The 19,816-nt window shown below is 39.8% G+C and overlaps 1 protein-coding gene across 5 annotated transcripts in view; it reads left to right on the top strand.

Moving 5' to 3' along the window:
* The window catches only part of ABCC8 (ATP binding cassette subfamily C member 8), a 594,664-nt gene that overhangs the window by 227,610 nt on the left and 347,238 nt on the right, over positions 1-19,816 (top strand). For all 5 annotated transcript variants that reach the window (XM_053720647.1, XM_053720648.1, XM_053720646.1 and 2 more), the window contains exon 9: positions 9,327-9,461. In XM_053720647.1, coding sequence (XP_053576622.1) covers positions 9,327-9,461 — 135 coding nt within the window. The remainder of the gene's footprint in view (positions 1-9,326; positions 9,462-19,816) is intronic.

Here is a 19,816-nt window from a genome sequence, read left to right as displayed (position 1 = left end):
TTTTAAACAATGATAACTTTTATTTGAAGCATTTTTGGCAATATATGTATATTGCTAATATGTTTCTATTCAAAGATAATTAATCTGTGTGCATTTAACTTTTGCCTGGAATGTCCCTTTAATGGTGGATTTAGTAGAAAGTCGATAAACTGTTCTAAATGAATGTGATTGATAAACGAATGTGTATTAGAGCATTTTATTATATTACTATTATTATGTCCCTTTAATTATATTTAAAGGGACAGCCTACAATATAATTGTTATTGTTTTAAAAGATAGATAATCCCTGTATTACCCATTCCCCAGTTTTGCATAACTAACAAATATACAGTACATAACAAAAAAAAAGCATGTGATAAGAGGCTGTCTGTAGTGGCTTAGAAACAGGCAGAGATTTAGAGGTTTAAAGGTTATAAAGTTTATTAATATAACAATGTTACTTGTGCAAAGCTGGGGAATGGGTAATAAAAGTGCTATCTATCTTTTTAAACAATAACAATTTTAGTGTTTACTGTCCCTTTAAGCATAGTGCAAAAATGCTGAGATTCTGGAGCCCAATTCTCTAAAGCTCTCTGGTCTGGCAATATAACTGTGAGGTCCCCCTAATAATTTTGGAAAGGTAAATACATTTTAACATTTTAGCTGGAGAGCTGTTTATTTTGCTATTTAGGGTTCTTGATGTGAAATGGAGACACCTAAATTACAATGGAATGCTCATAATAAAACATAAAAAAGATTTTTTATTATTGAGTCTAAGCTCAAGGGGCTGAATATCTAAACTTCACTGAATCAGACAGGGTTTTTCATGTGGACCATAACAGGGGCTGCCCTAATGGAATTACCTTAAAAAGGGGCAGTTCTTGTGAGTGGCGAGATGTCTCCTATAGAATGTATTGGAGCTCGATGGAATGGGAAATTTTGCTTGGAAGTTAGGTGTGAGCAGGGACACACTTTAAAAATTAAATCCTGCTTCAAAAAATAAATACATTGCGCTGCTTTCTGTGTGTAACATCTTATAATTGCCTTTATTTTCATATACATGTGTTTCTATTAGGGTAAGAAGTATTTGTCATATTTTGTCACAACCTCGCCACCTTAGCGAGACACCCTGTTTTCAGGGTAAAAAAGTAGCTTTAGAAATATAAGTACTGGCGAGCATTATTTAATCTTACCAGCCCAGAGACCTTTAGATAATTGAGACCCAAATCAGCCTCTCTAATTCCTTTTCTATTCCAGGGGGCATATGGATAGATGTGTGAGCCTTAGTAAAATCAATATAAAATGAAGAAGATATCATAGAGGTCATTTGCATTCAGGCGAGCCTTGGGAAGTGAGTTCTAACATGACAATCCCACGTAGAACACAGCCCATGTTCACATATGTTTACATATGTCTGCATTGTTCATGGCTGACATATGGCCTGGACTCTCTTTACTCCCATACGATTTAATCAAACGTACTTAGCACTGTAGCATTTAACACAAAATGTCTCTGTAGGGTAACTCATGGTAAACTATAGCAGTATTTTATGTTTATCTCCCTGCCATTCATTCAAACAATAACCTATATTTCTTAAGTTACTCTGACAAAAACAGATTAGGGATATAAAAAACTGAGCTTTTTTGCTGAAGATCTAAGCTCTGAGCTGAATCTGTTTATCAGCAGAACCTGAAAAGCTTAGCTTTCCTCTCAGGGGTATTTTCTAGTAATGCTCTTTTATAGATAACGCTTTAACTTTTAGTGCTTGAGGTGCGAGATTGTCAAACACGCATAAATCGATGCGACAGTGATTTCAACATAATTTGGCAGCACTGAGAAGAATCAAAACCTCTTGCCTTTAGTATAAAGCAGCCGTGTTCCCAGGGAAATTTGTATTTTTACTCTGAGTGACCAATTAATCTTGTTCTCCAAGTAGGAACCATAGGAAGAAAGTTTAGAATCATGTGGACTAGTTTCTTGTGACTCAGTATGTTTACTTTAGGGCTTTGCTTATACCACATACTTCCTACGCTTGCTATTAAGCTACTAAACAGTTTACTCTACAATCATTTGTTATACATTGTTTGGTAATACATCACCTCAAGAACTTTTTAGAAAGACCAAAATAAAGAAGAATGATTGATTATTACATGGTGGTATTGTAAAAAATATATAAATAAAATCAGTTGCTTATTTTACTGTAACATATTTAAAATACTATTATTTTCTGTAAAGCCCTTACTAATGGATATAAAGAGGGAGATGTCAAATAAATGGTATTTTTTTATTTAAAAAGACAGAACCCCACTATTTAAGCAAGTTTGTCGAGTTGTGTAGAGTTGACCAATCAATTGATGGGTCAGGTAAGAAAAAAGGTTTGTTTAGCTATGATAGGGTCGACTTGGTCATCTGATACGTTAAGTTATAGCTGTGATAGGGTAGACTTGGTCATCTGATACGTTAAGTTATAGCTGTGAAAGAGTTGACTTGACTTGGTCATCTGATGCGTATAGTTTTAGCTGTTATAGGGTCGACTTGGTCATCTGATACGTTAAGTTATAGCTGTGAAAGAGTTGACTTGGTCATCTGATACGTTAAGTTATAGCTGTGAAAGAGTTGACTTGGTCATGTGATACGTTAAGTTATAGCTGTGAAAGAGTTGACTTGGTCATCTGATACGTAAAGTTTTAGCTGTGATAGGGTCGACTTGGTCATCTGATACGTTAAGTTATAGCTGTGAAAGGGTTGACTTGTTCATCTGATATGTAAAGTTATAGCTGTGATAGGGTCAACTTGGTCATCTGATACGTAAAGTTTTAGCTGTGATAGGGTCAACTTGGTCATCTGATATGTAAAGTTTTAGCTGTGATAGGGTCAACTTGGTCATCTGACACGTAAAGTTATAGCTGTGATAGGGTCAACTTGGTCATCTGATTAGTAAAATTTAGCTGTAAGGGGACCAGCTTGGGCATCTGGTAAATATAAAGTTGCAGCAATTTGTTTGTTAAAGGGACATTAAGGACCTTGTTATTTCAATATTTGTTTCTGCAGTTTTGCAATAAATTAACATAGTAGGTGAGCATGATTTTTTTTAATGTGTTTACACCTTGTATGCTCCAATTGTTTTTCAATGATCAAACTCCTTTCACCACTTGCTTTATTTGGAGCAGCCAATCCAGACTTGCTACTGGTATAGACAAAGCCAGAAACTGTCATTATGTTAACAAAAGTTCATTGTTTTGCTGTTGCTTATCTTATCACCTTTTTCTAAGGCCAGTTAGAGGCAAATATGATGCAGGGTTGGCACCCTCAGCTTTTGATTTATCTGAATCTAGTGTTAGATAGGTTAAGAAACTTAAACTGAGAATACAGGATATGTGGAGGTTTATTTTATTTGATTGTATTATGAAATAGGAGATTCTCTGTTTTCAATAAGGGCTCATATGGGTACACAGATCTGCATGTAGGATAGCACGGGTGCATTAAATCCCTATAGGGTGGCCTATGTCAGATATCCCTTGAGTGCTAACCTGCGAGTGCGCTAAACTGACTAATCCAATGGTGTGCAAGTAATGGGGTTCAATATGCAGTTCTGTGCTATTCTATCCTATATAATAAAAGGCCAAGTATGTTTGTCCGATACAGTCATGCGCAGTAGAGACTGCACAAGGACAAACATACCTGACCTTGAGCAGCAGGGAATGAGATAGTGGTGCGAACGAAGCGACTGTGATGGGGGCGTGGCTGACTGGGCATGCCACGATGGAGGCGTGGCGGGGTGTGGTCGGACGGGAGCGTGCGTGATGGAGGCGTGGCCAACAGAGCACTCATGATGGGGGCATGGTCAGGCAGGAGTGGGTGTGGCTGAGAGACTGCAAAAGAAGATGGGGAAGAAAGAGCAAAAGAGGGGGTAAGAGAGCAAAAGAGAGGGGGGAGAGAGAGAGAGTAAAAGAGAGGGTGGAGAGAGAGAGAGAGAGCAAAAGAGAGGGGGAGAGAGAGAGCAAAAGAGAGTGAGGGAGAGAGAGCAAAAGAAAGGGGGAGAGAGAGAGCAAAAGAGGGGGGAGAGAGAGAGCAAAAGAGAGAAGGAGAGAGAGAGCAAAAGAGAGGGGGAGAGAGAGAGCAAAAGAGAGGGGGAGAGAGAGAGAGCAAAAGAGAGGGTGAATAGAGATAAAGCAAAAGAGAGGGGGAGAGAGATAAAGCAAAAGAGAGGGGGTGAGAGAGCACAAAAGAGAGGGGGGGCGAGAGAGAGCAAAAGAGAGGGGGGAGAGAGAGCAAAAGAGAGTGGGGAGAGAGAGCAAAAGAGAGGGGGGAGAGAGCAAAAGAGAGGGGGAGGGAGAGGAAAAGAGAGGAGGGAGAGACAGCTTAAAAGATAGGGGGAAGAGAGAGAGCAAGAGAGGGGGGAGAGAGTTAAAGCAAAAGAAAGGGGGAGAGAGATAAAGCAAAAGAGCGAGAGCAAAAGAGGGGGAGAGAGCAAAAGTAAAAAAGGGGGGGAGAGAGTGAGAGCTAAGGGGGGGAGAGAGTGAGAGCTAAAGGGGGGAGAGAGCGAGAGCAAAAGAGAGGGGGAGAGAGAGCGCAAAAGAGAGGGGGGAGAGAACGCAAAAGAGGGGGGAGAGAGAGCAAAAGAGAGGGGAGAGAGAGAGCTTAAAAGATAGGGGGAAGAAAGAGAGCAAGAAAGGGTGGAGAGAGATAAAGCAGAAGAGGGGGGAGAGAGCGAGAGCAAAAGAGGGGGGGGAGAGAGCGAAAGCAAAAGAGAGGGGGGGAGAGCGAGAGCAAAAGAGAGGGGGGAGAGAGCGAGAGCAAAAGAGAGGGGGGAGAGAGCGAGAGCAAAAGAGAGGGGGGAGAGAGTGAGAGCAAAAGAGAGGGGGAGAGAGCAAGAGCAAAAGTGAGGGGGAGAGAGCGAGAGCAAAAAAAAGGGGGAAGAGAGCGAGAGCAAAAGAGAGGGGGGAGAGAGCGAGAGCAAAAGAGAGGGGGAGAGAGAGAGCAAAAGAGAGGGGGGGGAGAGAGAGCAAAAGAGAGGGGGGAGAGAGAGAGAGCAAAATAGAGGGGGATAGAGAGAGAGCAAAAGAGAGGGGGGAAAGAGAGCAAAAGAGAGGGGGGGAGAGAGAGCACAAAAGAGAGGGGGAGATAGAGAGCACAAAAGAGAGGGGGAGAGAGAGAGCAAAAACGAGAGGGGGAGAGAGAGAGCACAAAAGAGAGGGGGAGAGAGAGCACAAAAGAGAGGTGGAGATAGAGAGCACAAAAGAGAGGGGGAGAGAGAGCGCAAAAGAGAGGGGGGAGAGAGAGAGCAAAAGAGAGGGGGGAGAGAGAGAGCAAAAGAGAGAGGGAGAGAGGGAGCAAGGGCTGGGACCGCGGTACTGCAAAAAATGTCCCGTGTACTACACGGGCTTTAGGACTAGTTAATAATAATTGCTTACTTCAGGTCTTAAAACGTGGTAAATTTTACAGTGGTATTTTGGATTGCACTTAAGCGCAACACTTAACTAATGGCGCTCCTTACTCCTTCCACTAAAACTATAGGGCACACTAACAAAGTTTTGGCCGTATTAGGATGTTTTGGTTAAAATATTTAACCATCCAGATGGCGTATTATTATGTGCGTGAGATTGCACAAAAGATAATGCACCCTATGGTATTGATTATGCTCCACTTGTAATCTAGCCCTTAATTTCTGTGTAAAATCTTAGATTGACTAAAATAAAGTAACATTGCAATATATTCAGATCATTTATGTTGCTGACTTTTGAAATAAAATACCTTTGAAAAATGTACTTGTCCCACAGAGGCTGCAGAATCTTATCCATACTTAAAGGGACGTGTAACTGAAACATTTTCTTCTATGAAACTCCTATTCTGTTGGTGCACAAATCTTCGTGTCAACTCTAGGGGGCTCAAAAAGGAGGGGAATATACGGATATACAATTTATCTAAAATACAAATTTCTGTAACCAAATATATATTTAGAATAAATGGCAGTATAATGAGACTCAATTGAGTCTAATAACAAAATAAAACAATGGACAATAGTCCTAATATATATTTTAGCTGGTCCAAATGCCAGTCCATAGACGAATCCCCAAGGCAGTCAATCCTTTGGTGGTGCTCCTGGTTTCAGATTCGAACTGATGAAATATCACAAGTTGGACCACGCCCAGTGGGAGTCACCTCCTTGGCATCAAACTCAATCCGGATAAACTTTTTCTGTGAAAACCAATCACAAGACAAGGGCGCCTCTCTGAGAAACGCGTTGCTTTCTGTGTTTTAAAATATCAGAGGTATTTGTTTGAACATTGTCATTTTAAAAAACTTTCCAATTTACTTTTATTATTGAATGAATGGTCTTAATTCTCTTGGCTTCCTTTATGGAAGAGCATACATAGGTAAACTGAAGAATGTGCATGTGCCTTGCGCATGATATGGCAGCATTTTCGCAACAACGTTTTTAACAATTTTATACATATTTGAGCACAAGATGACAGCAGTTTTGCATTATGTATAATGTTACTAAAAGCATTGTTGCAAAGCTGCCATATAGTGCTCTGTACACATTACCTACCTAGGTATGCTCTTCAACAACGAAAAATCAAGAGAGTGAGGTAAATCTGATAATAAATGTAATTTTCTTTAAAATCTAAATCAGTGTTTCCCAAACGCAGTCCTCACGTACCCCTAAAAGGCCAGGTTTTCATTATAGCAGAACTAGAGCACAGTTAAAGTAATCAGCTGATCAGTAACCATGGTTACTAACCTGCTCTCACCCATCAGCTGATTTTTTCACCTGTGCACTAGTTCAGCTATAGGGGCATATTTATTAACCTCCGTATGGAGCTTGATGCCCCTGTTTCTGCACAAGCCTTCAGGCTCGCCAGAAACAGCAGTTATGAAGCTGCGGTCTTAAGACCGCTGCTCCATAACTTGTCCATCTGCTCTGAGGCTGCGGACATCAATCCGCCCGTTCCTATATGATCAGGTTGATTGACACTCCCTGCTAGCAGCCGATTGGCTGCGAATTGGCAGGGGGCGGCATTGCACAAGCAGTACACAAGAACTGCTTGTGCAATGATAAATGCTGTCAGCAATTATCGATGTGCGGCGGACATGATACGTTACATTGTATCATGTCCACTCGCACTATAATAAATCGGCCCCATAATGAAAACCAGGCCTGTTGGGGTATGTGAGGACCGGGTTTGGGGAAACACTGATCTAAATCATGAAAACAATTGAGTTTTAAGGCATATTAAGTGAGGACATTTACCTCTGTGCCTGCAATATTCTACACAAGCTCATATATGTCTTTCCCTAATGAACCACAACATAGGAGGCTAGGAATATGTACTCCACTGCCTTTTCAAGAGGTTTATTCCTAAACTGCTCTGGGTTTGCAAAACCTTGTAATGCGTTAGAAACAGATCTGTTATTGATTATTTCTCTTAATACGTATTTGGGCATTTGTGCCTGTACTGAAAAAATGATACTGTTAATTCTTCGTTAAATGGCAGCTAGAAATATAGTATATAGTAACTGACCTGCACGGAACAAATGAATGAAGCCGTTTTATTTGTTTTTTTATGACATAAATCACACCAAAAGATAGTATGATAGATGATAGTATGAGACAGCGGGATTATTAAGAGAGTTGATGGCAAGGTCACCGAGCATCAGAGGAACATTTTCTAGTGTAATCAGGAATACTCACTACTGCTGAGCAGGCTAAACTATCATAAAATTCTAGGGCGCGATTACATATTCTGCATCGCCCGCAAAAGCCTGTGACACCAGTTTTTAGTCAGATATTGCTATCACATATACGGTGCTGCATATAAATGAACCATGTAGCAAATCGGTATCACATATTCAGCGCAAGGACTTACGCCATGAAAATGGAGACATTTTACTCCATTTTCACCTCGCACATCGGGCGACGCAAGTTTCAGCAGTAACGTTGAAGCCTGCACTGTAAATGTAATCTCGCCCCTAGTTCTGAAAGAAAGTAAATGTTTTATTTAGCAGTTTTTTATATTACCATAAATTCTGCTCATGTTGCTCATTTTAAAGACATCCTTAAAGGGACACTGAACCCATTTTTTTTCTTTTGTGATTCAGATAGAGCATGCAATTTTACGCAACTTACTAATTTACTCCTATTATCAAATTTTCTTAATTCTCTTGGTATCTTTATTTGAAATGCAAGAATGGTTGTTTAGATGCCGGTCCATTTTTGGTGAACAACCTGGTTTGTTCTTGCCCATTGGTGGATAAATGAATCCACCAATAAAAAAGTGCTGTCCAGAGTACTGAACCAAAAAAAAGCTTAGATGCCTTCTTTTTCAAATAAAGATAGCAAGAGAACAAAGAAAGATTGATAATAGGAGTAAATTAGAAAGTTGCTTAAAATTGCATACTCTATCTAAATCACAAAAGAAAAAATTTGGGTTCAGTGTCCCTTTAACTGAATTTATTTTCACTTTTGTCAACAGAATATAATAATAGCTTCTGTTATTACATATTGTTTCACTCATTCTCACCGTAATGCCGCTGACATTTACCAGTTTGAGGTTAAGGACAGAGACTGTGATTAATGGAAGATGCTTGTGTGGTTTGAAAGCACAATGACACTTCTGAAGCGCAGCCGCTAATCTAAAACTGGCTTGTGGTGGCAGTTTGCCAAAAATCTTCTTTGCTGGATATCGTTATAAATACTTTTATAGCCAAGGTTGGAAATATATATTATTCCAATAGCCCTAGAGTCTCTTAATTATTATTATTATTATTATTATTATTATTATTATTAATATCATTCATTTGTAAACTAGCGCCACATTCAGTAGATCTAGGTATGTAGCTGAGTTGAGGCACATAATTGATTCATGGTAAAAAAATATAGGTACATAAAACAGACTAAACAAAAAAAAATAATACAAAAGAAAGAGCGTCCTCCCCCAAAGCATACAATAGATTGCTTACATTTTAGGTTTCAAGATTATCATTCTTACTTTTATTTCCATTTTTTTTTTCTTGGATATTTTTTTAGGGTTAGTTTTGCTTCATTTTCATTTTCTATTATAGCTAATGTGTCTTAAATTGTGCAAACCATTCATTAAAACACACATTTTAAGTGTTAGCCAGAAACACATGGACCACTCTCATTTTCCTATGTGTATGGGTAATGTAGGCAACGCCGATCATTTCATGGGGTGTAGGGTGCTATTTTATTGATTACAAATATGTTTATATTAAAAAGTTTATTTAGCTGTAAAGTTTGCTACCTTTTTGTTTTTTCTTGTCTTCTTTCTTTTGATAGGAAGATCACTTTAAATATCTGTAGTGTCCTTATTTCCTCTTGTTAGATCATCGTTGGAGTCATTCTGCTATACTACATACTTGGAATTAGTGCCTTCATTGGAGCGGTGGTTATTATTGTCCTTGCACCTGTTCAGTATTTCGTAGCGACAAAACTATCACAAGCGCAGAGGAGTACACTAGTAAGTAGAACTGGACACAACTAATAGTATTAATGTAACTACTGTTTATAATAATGTAATAAAGTTCAAGTATTTAAAAATAGTCCCATGAAAAGTCTGGGCACTGCGATGTTGTCTTTGAGTTTAATATTTGAGATGACAATGGTTGGTTGAAGTAAGCACAATCATTAAGGGACATAAACCACTTCCAGATTGCAGTATTTTAGGGACATTGTACATTAGATTTTTCTTTGCATAAATGTTTTGTAGATGATCCATTCATGCAGCCCATCTGTGGTTGTTTTTGTAACAATGTATAGTTTTGCAAATTTTTCAATAACATTGTGCTGATTTCCAGACTCCTAACCAAGCCCCAAAGTATTATATGTATACTGATGTTTACAGACTTCAGACTGCTTCTGTTTTTATAAAGGTTCTTTTCATATACAGGGGAGGGAGTGGATTTGCTCTCAGCCCCTTTCAGTGGGGGTGCAAGCCTAAACTCATCAACAGTGCTAAATTGGAAACTTCTAAGTAAGTTTTTAAAAAGTTTTATAATGGATTTTTATATCAGTATCTGTGCATAATAGTCCTTAAAGAAGTGTCTATTACATGCAGTTATATGAAAATTGGTGTAAACTGTGTGAGTTTGTGCAAAAATGCTGAGTGCAAAAATGCAAGCGGTATAGAGCATTACATCACTGACGCATAATACATATCACTTGCTTTTTTTGCACTCAGATTACAAATCCGTGGTTAATATTTACTGTGGTACGGTACACAGTATTCATCCCGGTTAACCAGTGGCGTCACTAGGGTTGGTGTCACCCGGTGCGGTAAGTCATGGTGTCACCCCCCCCCCCAGAAAGCAGACACACACAAAAACACAGGCAAACACACATACAAACACTCAGACACACTTACTCAGATGCACACACAAACACTCGGAAACACACTCAGACAGACACACAAAAACACACACACAAAAACACTGAGACACACAAAAACTCAGACACACACATACAAAATATGTAAACTGCACTGCATTAATTAGGAAGCTCATGCCTAGAGCTGCTCCCTGGCTCAGCAGAACATCAAATGAAAGATAAACAGAGCACTCTAAAATAAATCACTGAAGAAAAGGTTTAGGCACGCAAACTATGAAAATTCTGCTCTCTGACTCTGTTCCAAGTCTGTCAGTGCACAGCCCTGGGCCGCATGTCACTGAGCAGTGAGCACAGATAGGCAGGCAGGTTTAGGCTAGCAGCGCAACTTTGCAAGCCCCACGGCACACCCACAACATTCATAGTGAAATTGGGCAGGGGAGGAGCAAAGTACAAACAAGCAAAAGCAGCCGGGAAAACTATTTGTTGAAATTGCAGCACTGGCTCAAGGGGCAAAAAAATTGTGTGTCTACAACTTCTACCAGTCCCACTAATGTTCACAAATGTCAGCCTCAAATAAAATAATCTATGCATCTCAACATTGTATTTCTTTGAATTTCAATAAAATTTAAAAAAAAAAAAAAAAAAAAGAAATTTTTTTTTTTTTTTGGTGTCACCCACTGGAGGGTGTCACCCGGGTGCGGCCCGCCCCCCCCGCCCCCCCCTAGTGACGCCACTGCGGTTAACACAGATATGTATTTTCCCTCAGATAATAGATTTCTCTGATTGCTCACAATAAAAGTCTTCATGTTGGATAATGTTTTTGTGCAAAGGCGACCAGGAACAAACATTTGGTCAGTTGTGCAGTTTTTAATTTCCTTTTTTTGCTAGAAACGTTTAATGTAACTTTTGTAAAGATTTATATTAAAAGGAAAATTAAACCCAATTGTTTTTATGGCATGACTCAGATAGAACATGTGATATTAAACAACTTTCCAATTTACTTCTATTATATCATTTATTTTCTTCTCTTGGTCTTAGTTGATAAAAAGGATATCTAGGTAGGCCCAGGAGCTGCTGATTGGTGACTGCACATAAAAGCTTCATGTTATTGGGTCGCCCAATGTGTTAAGTAACTAGCTCCCAGTAAAGCAATGCTGCCATTTCAATAAAGAATAACAAGATAATAAAGCAAATTCATTAATAGATGTAAATTGAAAAGTTGTTTAAAATTGTCTCTTCTATCTGAATCATGACAGAAAGATTTTGGGTTTTATGTCCCTTTAATACATACTGTACATACATACTCACATATTCACATATACATACACTCACACACATACACTCACATACATACACTCATACATTCACCCGCATATACATACACTCACATACATACACTCACACATTCACCCACATATACACATAAAGATACACTTACATACTGTACATACATACATACACTTACATACATACACTCACACATTCACCCACATATACACATAAAGATACACTTACATACTGTACATACATACATACACTTACATACATACACTCACACATTCACCCACATATACATATACATACACTTACATATAGAGATGTCCCGAATAGTTCGCCGGCGAATAGTTCCCGGCGAACATAGCTTGTTTGTGTTCGCCGAGGCGGGCGAACATATGCGATGTTCGGTCCACCCCCTATTCGTCATCATTGAGTAAACTTTGACCCTGTACCTCACAGTCAGCAGACACATTCCAGCCAATCAGCAGCAGAACCTCCCTCCCAGACCCTCCCACCTCCTGGACAGCATCCATTTTAGATTCATTCGGAAGCTGCATTCTTAGTGAGAGGAGGGACAGTGTAGCTGCTGCTGATTTAATAGGGAAATCGATAGCTAGGCTAGTGTATTCAGTGTCCACTACAGCCCTGAAGGACTCATCTGATCTCTGCTGTAAGGACAGCACCCCAAAAAGCCCTTTTTAGGGCTAGAACATCAGTCTGTTTTTTTTTTTCCCTGTGTAATCTAATTGCAGTTGCCTGCCTGTCAGCGTGTGTGTCAAGCTCACAGCGTATACTGTGCCCACTTGCCCAGTGCCACCACTCATATCTGGTGTAACAGTAGTGTACATTTTAAAAAAACAACACTTTTTTGACTGTGAAATAATAGCAGTCAGTTTCCTTCACACGTGTGCGTTTCAGGGCCTGCCAGGGCACAGTGTCACACCAGTGCAACTCATATCTGGTGTTACAGTAGTGTACATTAACCCCTTAAGGACAAGGCCATTTTTCAATTTCTTTCCCTTAAGGACCAGGGCTATTTTTACATTTCTGCGGTGTTTGTGTTTAGCTGTAATTTTCCTCTTACTGATTTACTGTACCACACATATTATATATTGTTTTTCTCGCCATTAAATGGGCTTTCTAAAGATACCATTATTTTTATCATATCTTATAATTTACTATAAAAAAATGATAAAATATGAGGAAAAAATGGAAAAAAACACACTTTTTCTAACTTTGACCCCCAAAATCTGTTACACATCTACAACCACCAAAAAACACCCATGCTAAATAGTTTCTAAATTTTGTCCTGAGTTTAGAAATACCCAATATTTACATGTTCTTTGCTTTTTTTGCAAGTTATAGGGCAATAAGTACAAGTAGCACTTTGCTATTTCCAAAAGACTTTTTCTCAAAATTAGCGCTAGTTACATTGGGACACTGATATCTTTCAGGAATCCCTGAATATCCCTTGACATGTATATATATATTTTTTTTAGAAGACATCCCAAAGTACCGCTCTAGGCCCATTTTGGTATATTTCATGCCATTATTTCACCGCCAAAATGAGATCAAATAAAGAAAAAAATCACTTTTTCATAATTTTTTTCACAAACTTTAGGTTTCTCACTGAAATTATTTGCAAACAACTTGTGCAATTATGGCATAAATGGTTGTAAATGCTTCTCTGGGATCCCCTTTGTTCATAAATTGCAGACATATATGGCTTTGGCATTGCTTTTTGGTAATTAGAAGGCCGCTAAATGCCACTGCGCACCACACATGTATTATGCCCAGCAGTGAAGGGGTTAATTAGGGAGCATGTAGGGAGCTTCTAGGGTTAATTTTAGCTTTAGTGTAGTGTAGTAGACAACCCCAAGTATTGATCTAGGCCCATCTTGGTATATTTCATGCCACCATTTCACCGCCAAATGCGATCAAATTAAAAAAAAATGTTAAATTTTATACAATTTTAGGTTTCTCACTGAAATTATTTACAAACAACTTGTGCAATTATGGCATAAATGGTTATAAATGCTTCTCTGGGATCCCCTTTGTTCAGAAATAGCAGACATTTATGGCTTTTATGTTGCTTTTTGGTAATTAGAAGGCTGCTAAATGCTGCTGTGCATCACACGTGTATTATGCCCATCAGTGCAGGGGTTAATTAGATAGCTTGTAGGGAGCTTGCAGGGTTAATTTTAGCTTTAGTGTAGAGATCAGCCTCCCACCTGAGAGATCCCACCCCCTGATCCCTCCCAAACATCTCTCTTCCCTCCCCCACCCCACAATTGTCCCTGCCATCTTAAGTACTGGCAGAAAGTCTGCCAGTACTAAAATAAAAGGCTTTTTTTTTATATGAATTTAAAAAAAATTAAAAAAAAATATCTGTTTAGCTGTGATGGACCCTAGCCCCAACCTCTCTGATCCCCCCCAAACAGCTCTATAACTCTTGCCCACATCCTATTTGCTGCCCAATTTGCCTCCCAAAAATGTTTTTTTTTATTTTTTTTTATGTAATTACATTTTTTCTGTAGTGTAGCTGCCCCCCCTAATACCCTCCTCCCTCTCCCCCTCCCAGATCCTTTTGACAATTATTTCCCCCCCCCCCCCCTCCCTCTCCCTCTCTCCCATTCATTAATTCATTGGTGGCAGTGGCTGTTACGAGATCACGCACGCTCCCGACACCCGGCATGCACATTGCACATTCAGGAACCTGATGCCGGGTAGCGATGGGCCGCCCACCCACCTCCCTGCAGCTGCTCCCACCCACCAACAATCGGGCCCATCGCTACAGGTGCAGAGAGGGCCACAGAGTGGCTCTCTCTGCATCGGTTTTGGAAAAAAGGTATTGCAGTGATGCCTCAATGTCGAGGCATCACAGCAATACCTTGAAAGCAGCTGGAAGCGATCAGGATCGCTTCCAGCCGCTTTAAACCCTGATGTCGTACAGGGTACGTCGCTGGTCTTTAAAGACCAGGTTGTGTGCGACGTACACTGTACGACATGCGTCGTTAAAGGGTTAAAAAAAAACAACACTTTTTTTACTGGGAAATAATAGCAGTCAGTTTCCTTCACACGTGTGCATTTCAGGGCCTGCCTGCCAGGGCACAGTGTCACCCCAGTGCAACTCATATCTGGTGTAACAGTAGTGTACATTAAAAAAAAAACTAGAAATTTGACTGTGAAATAATAGCAGTCAGTTTCATTCACGCGTGTGCGTTTCAGGGCCTGCCAGGGCACAGTGTCACACCAGTGCAACTCATATCTGGTGTAACAGTAGTGTACATTAAAAAAAAAACTAGAAATTTGACTGTGAAATAATAGCAGTCAGTTTCCTTCACACATGTGCATTTCAGGGCCTGCCAGGGCACAGTGTCACACCAGTGCAACTCATATCTGGTGTAACAGTAGTGTACATTTAAAAAAAAAAAAAATGTTTTTGACTGTAATAGATTGAATAGCAGTTAGTTGTCTGCAAGCGTGTGTGTCAGGCCTACAGCGTCTACTCTGCCAACTTCTGTCAGTGCACAGTGCCACTCATATCTGTTGTCACAGTAGCTTGCATGCATAGTACCACTAATCGGAAAAAAAAATGACAGGCAGAGGCAGGCCACCCCGCAGGGGCCGTCATGGTCGTGGTGCTGTGATTCCCTTTGGCCCTAGAATAATGCCCAGTGTTCAGAGGCCACGTACCCTGAACTCAAAAAGTTCTGAGGACATAGTTGACTGGCTAACACAGGACATCAAATCTTCTACAGCTTCCGCTCAGAACCTTGACGCACCATCCTCCTCCAGTTTAGCTTCGGGCACCTCTCAAGTTACCACTCACCCGCCTGCCGCCACCACCAACACTAGCACCACAGCTGCTTCACTTGATCTGTCAGAGGAGTTATTTACACATCAGTTGGAAGAAATGAGTGATGCGCAATCATTATTGCCAGAGGATGTAGATAACAGGGATATGTCTCAGTCAGGGAGCATTACACACATGGGCGTACAGTGTGATGATGATGATGTTGTACCCACTGCTGCTTCCTTTGCTGAGTTGTCAGATACAAGTGAAGCGGTTGATGATGACAATGCGTCCGTGGATGTCACGTGGGTGCCCGCTAGAAGAGAAGAAGAACAGGGGGAAAGTTCAGATGGGGAGACAGAGAGGAGGAGGAGACGAGTTGGAAGCAGGGGGAGGTCGTCGCAAGGAGCTAGTAGCACAGTCAGACAGCATGCATCGGCACCCGGGGTCAGCCAGACAGCACGCCAATCAATGCATGCTGTTGCCACCACCAGAATGCCGTCATTGCAGAGCTCAGCAGTGTGGCATTTTTTTTGTGTGTCTGCCTCTGAAAACAGCGATGCCATTTGCAACCTGTGCCAAAAGAAACTGAGTCGTGGGAAGTCCAACACCCACCTAGGTACAACTGCTTTGTGAAGGCACATGGTCTCACATCACAAACGCCTATGGGATCAACACAGGAGTACAAGCAGCACACAAACTCAAAGCCGCCATCCTCCTCCTGGTCCAGCATCTTCAGCCACGTCAACCACTGCTGTCCTCCTTGCCCCCTCTCAACCATCCGCCACTCCGTCTCTTGCCTTGAGCAGTTCCTGCTCATCTGCCCACAGTCAGGTGTCTGTTAAGGACATGTTTGAGCGTAAGAAGCCAATGTCACAAAGTCACCCCCTTGTCCGGCATCTGACAGCTGGCTTGACTGAACTCTTAGCCCGCCAGATTTTACCATACAAGCTGGTGGAGTCTGAGGCGTTCCAAAAATTTGTAGCTATTGGGACACCGCAGTGGAAGGTACCCGGCCGAAATTTCTTTGCAAAAGGCAATCCCCAACCTGTGTTTTAAAGCACGTTATTCCAAACAATTTAGGAATGTTAAGTGATTTATTCCCTTTATGGATTAAAATCAGACTCTGCATCAACTATGTAATTTTCCATGGGAGTTTTGCCATGGATCCCCCTCCGGCATGCCACAGTCCAGGTGTTAGTCCCCTTGAAACAACATTTCCATCACTATTGTGGCCAGAAAGAGTCCCTGTGGGTTTTAAAATTTGCCTGCCTATTGAAGTCTATGGCGGTTCGCCCGGTTCGCCCGTTCGCGGACTTTTGTGGAAATTTGCGAACGGAAAATTTTATGTTCGCAACATCACTATGCACTCACACATTCACTCACGTATACACACATATACACATATACATACACTTACATACATGCACTCACACATTCACTCACGTATACACACATATACATACATACATGCACACACACATTCACCCACATATACATACACTTACATACATGCACTCACACATTCACCCACATGTACACATAAACATACACTTACATACATGGACTCACACATTCACTCACATATACACACATATACATACACTTACATACATGCACTCACACATTCACCCACATATACACATATACATACACTTACATACATGCACTCCCACATTCACCCACATATACACACATATACATACACTTACATAAATGTGCACACACATTCACATATACACATATACATAAACATACACTTACATACAAACACACATACACGCATATACACATATACATACACTTACATACACACATACACACATAGACATACACTTACATACATGCGCTCACACATTCACCCACATATACACATAAACATACACTTACATAAATGCACTCACACATTCACTCACGTATACACACATTTACATACACTTACATACATGCACTCATGCATTCACACACATATACACATATACATACACTTACATACATTCACTCACACATTCACTCACGTATACACACATATACATACATACATGCACTCACACATTCACCCACATATACACATATACATACACTTACATATATGCACTCACACCTTCACCCACATATACACATATACATACACTTACATACATGCACTCACACATTCACCCACATATACACATAAACATAAACTTACATACATGGACTCACACATTCACTCACATATACACACATATACATACACTTACATACATGCACTCACACATTCACACACATATACACATATACATACACTTACATACATGCACTCCCACATTCACCCACATATACACACATATACATACACTTACATAAATGTGCACACACATTCACATATACACATATACATAAACTTACATACATGCACTCACACCTTCACCCACATATATACATAAACATACACTTACATACATACACACATACACGCATATACACATATACATACACTTACATACACACATACACACATAGACATACACTTACATACATGCGCTCACACATTCACCCACATATACACATAAACATACACTTACATAAATGCACTCACACATTCACTCACGTATACACACATTTACATACACTTACATACATGCACTCATGCATTCACCCACATATACATACACTTACATACATTCACTCACACATTCACTCACGTATACACACATATACATACATACATGCACTCACACATTCACCCACATATACACATATACACTCACACATTCACCCACATATACACATATAGATACACTTACATACATGGACTCACACATTCACTCACATATACACACATACACTTACATACATGCACTCACACATTCACCCACATATACACACATATACATACACTTACATACATGTGCACACACATTCACATATACACATATACATAAACTTACATACATGCACTCACAAATTCCCCCACATATATACATAAACATACACTTACATACATAAACACATACACATACACTTACATACATGAGCTCACACATTCTCCCACATATACACATAAACATACACTCAAGTATACACACACATATACATACACTAACATACATGCACTCACACATTCACCCACATATACACATATACATACATACATACACTCACACATTCACTCACGTATACACACATTTACATACACTTACATACATGCACTCATGCATTCACCCACATATACATACACTTACATACATTCACTCACACATTCACTCACGTATACACACATATACATACATACATGCACTCACACATTCACCCACATATACACATATACATACACTTACATATATGCACTCACACATTCACCCACATATACACATATACATACACTTACATATATGCACTCACACATTCACCCACATATACACATATACATACACTTACATATATGCCCTCACACATTCACTCACGTATACACACACATATACATACACTAACATACATGCAATCACACATTCACCCACATATACATACACTTACATGCATGCACTCACACATTCACCCACATATACACATATGCATACACTTACATACATGCACTCACACATTCACCCACATATACATACACTTACATGCATGCACTCACACATTCACCCACATATACACATATACATACACTTACATACATGCACTCACACATTCACCCACATATACATACACTTACATACATGCACTCACACATTCACCCACATATACACATATACATACACTTACATACATGCACTCACACATTCACCCACATATACACATATACATACTTACATACATGCACTCACACATTCACCCATATATACACATATTCAGTATACAACATAAGTGAGTACACCCCTGTGCAATATCACTTAAATGTCAAATAATTCAAAATTGTCCAACCTTTCAGTAATTGTAATACTTCTAAGTTTTACAGTAGTGCATTTGCTCTTATGTAAAATTAAAAACTAACAGTTTTGATTTGCTACATTAAAAATACGGAGCCCACAGTAAGAAATCAATGCAACAAAAGTCAGTTCACCTTTCATTACTGAGATTCAAATGTTTTATTTTTTCAATACTTCATATGTCCACCTTTATTTTTAGTGACAGACTCAATCCTTCTGGGCATGGAGGATACCAGTGTTGCACAAATATCTGGAAAGATGTTCTGCCATTCTTCAGAGACGATTTTTTTCAGCTGCTCTTTGCTTGTGGGGTTGTGTTGCTCTGCTTTTTAACTTTAAAATACTCCAAAGGTGATCTACTTGATTCAAGTAATAGACATACTTGTTCAGGTCATAGTTTTCACTTCTTTCAGCTGAACAAACTATTTTGTGACTTTGGCAGTGTGCTTTGGATTGTTATCATGCCTGGACATTCCTCTTCTGACAAGCTTCTAGAGACTG

Source organism: Bombina bombina, chromosome 7 (assembly GCF_027579735.1).
Source record: "Bombina bombina isolate aBomBom1 chromosome 7, aBomBom1.pri, whole genome shotgun sequence".
Taxonomy (NCBI): Eukaryota; Metazoa; Chordata; class Amphibia; order Anura; family Bombinatoridae; genus Bombina; species Bombina bombina.
The sequence above is the reverse complement of the archived record's forward strand: the minus strand, read 5'-3'. Positions and strand labels throughout refer to the sequence as shown.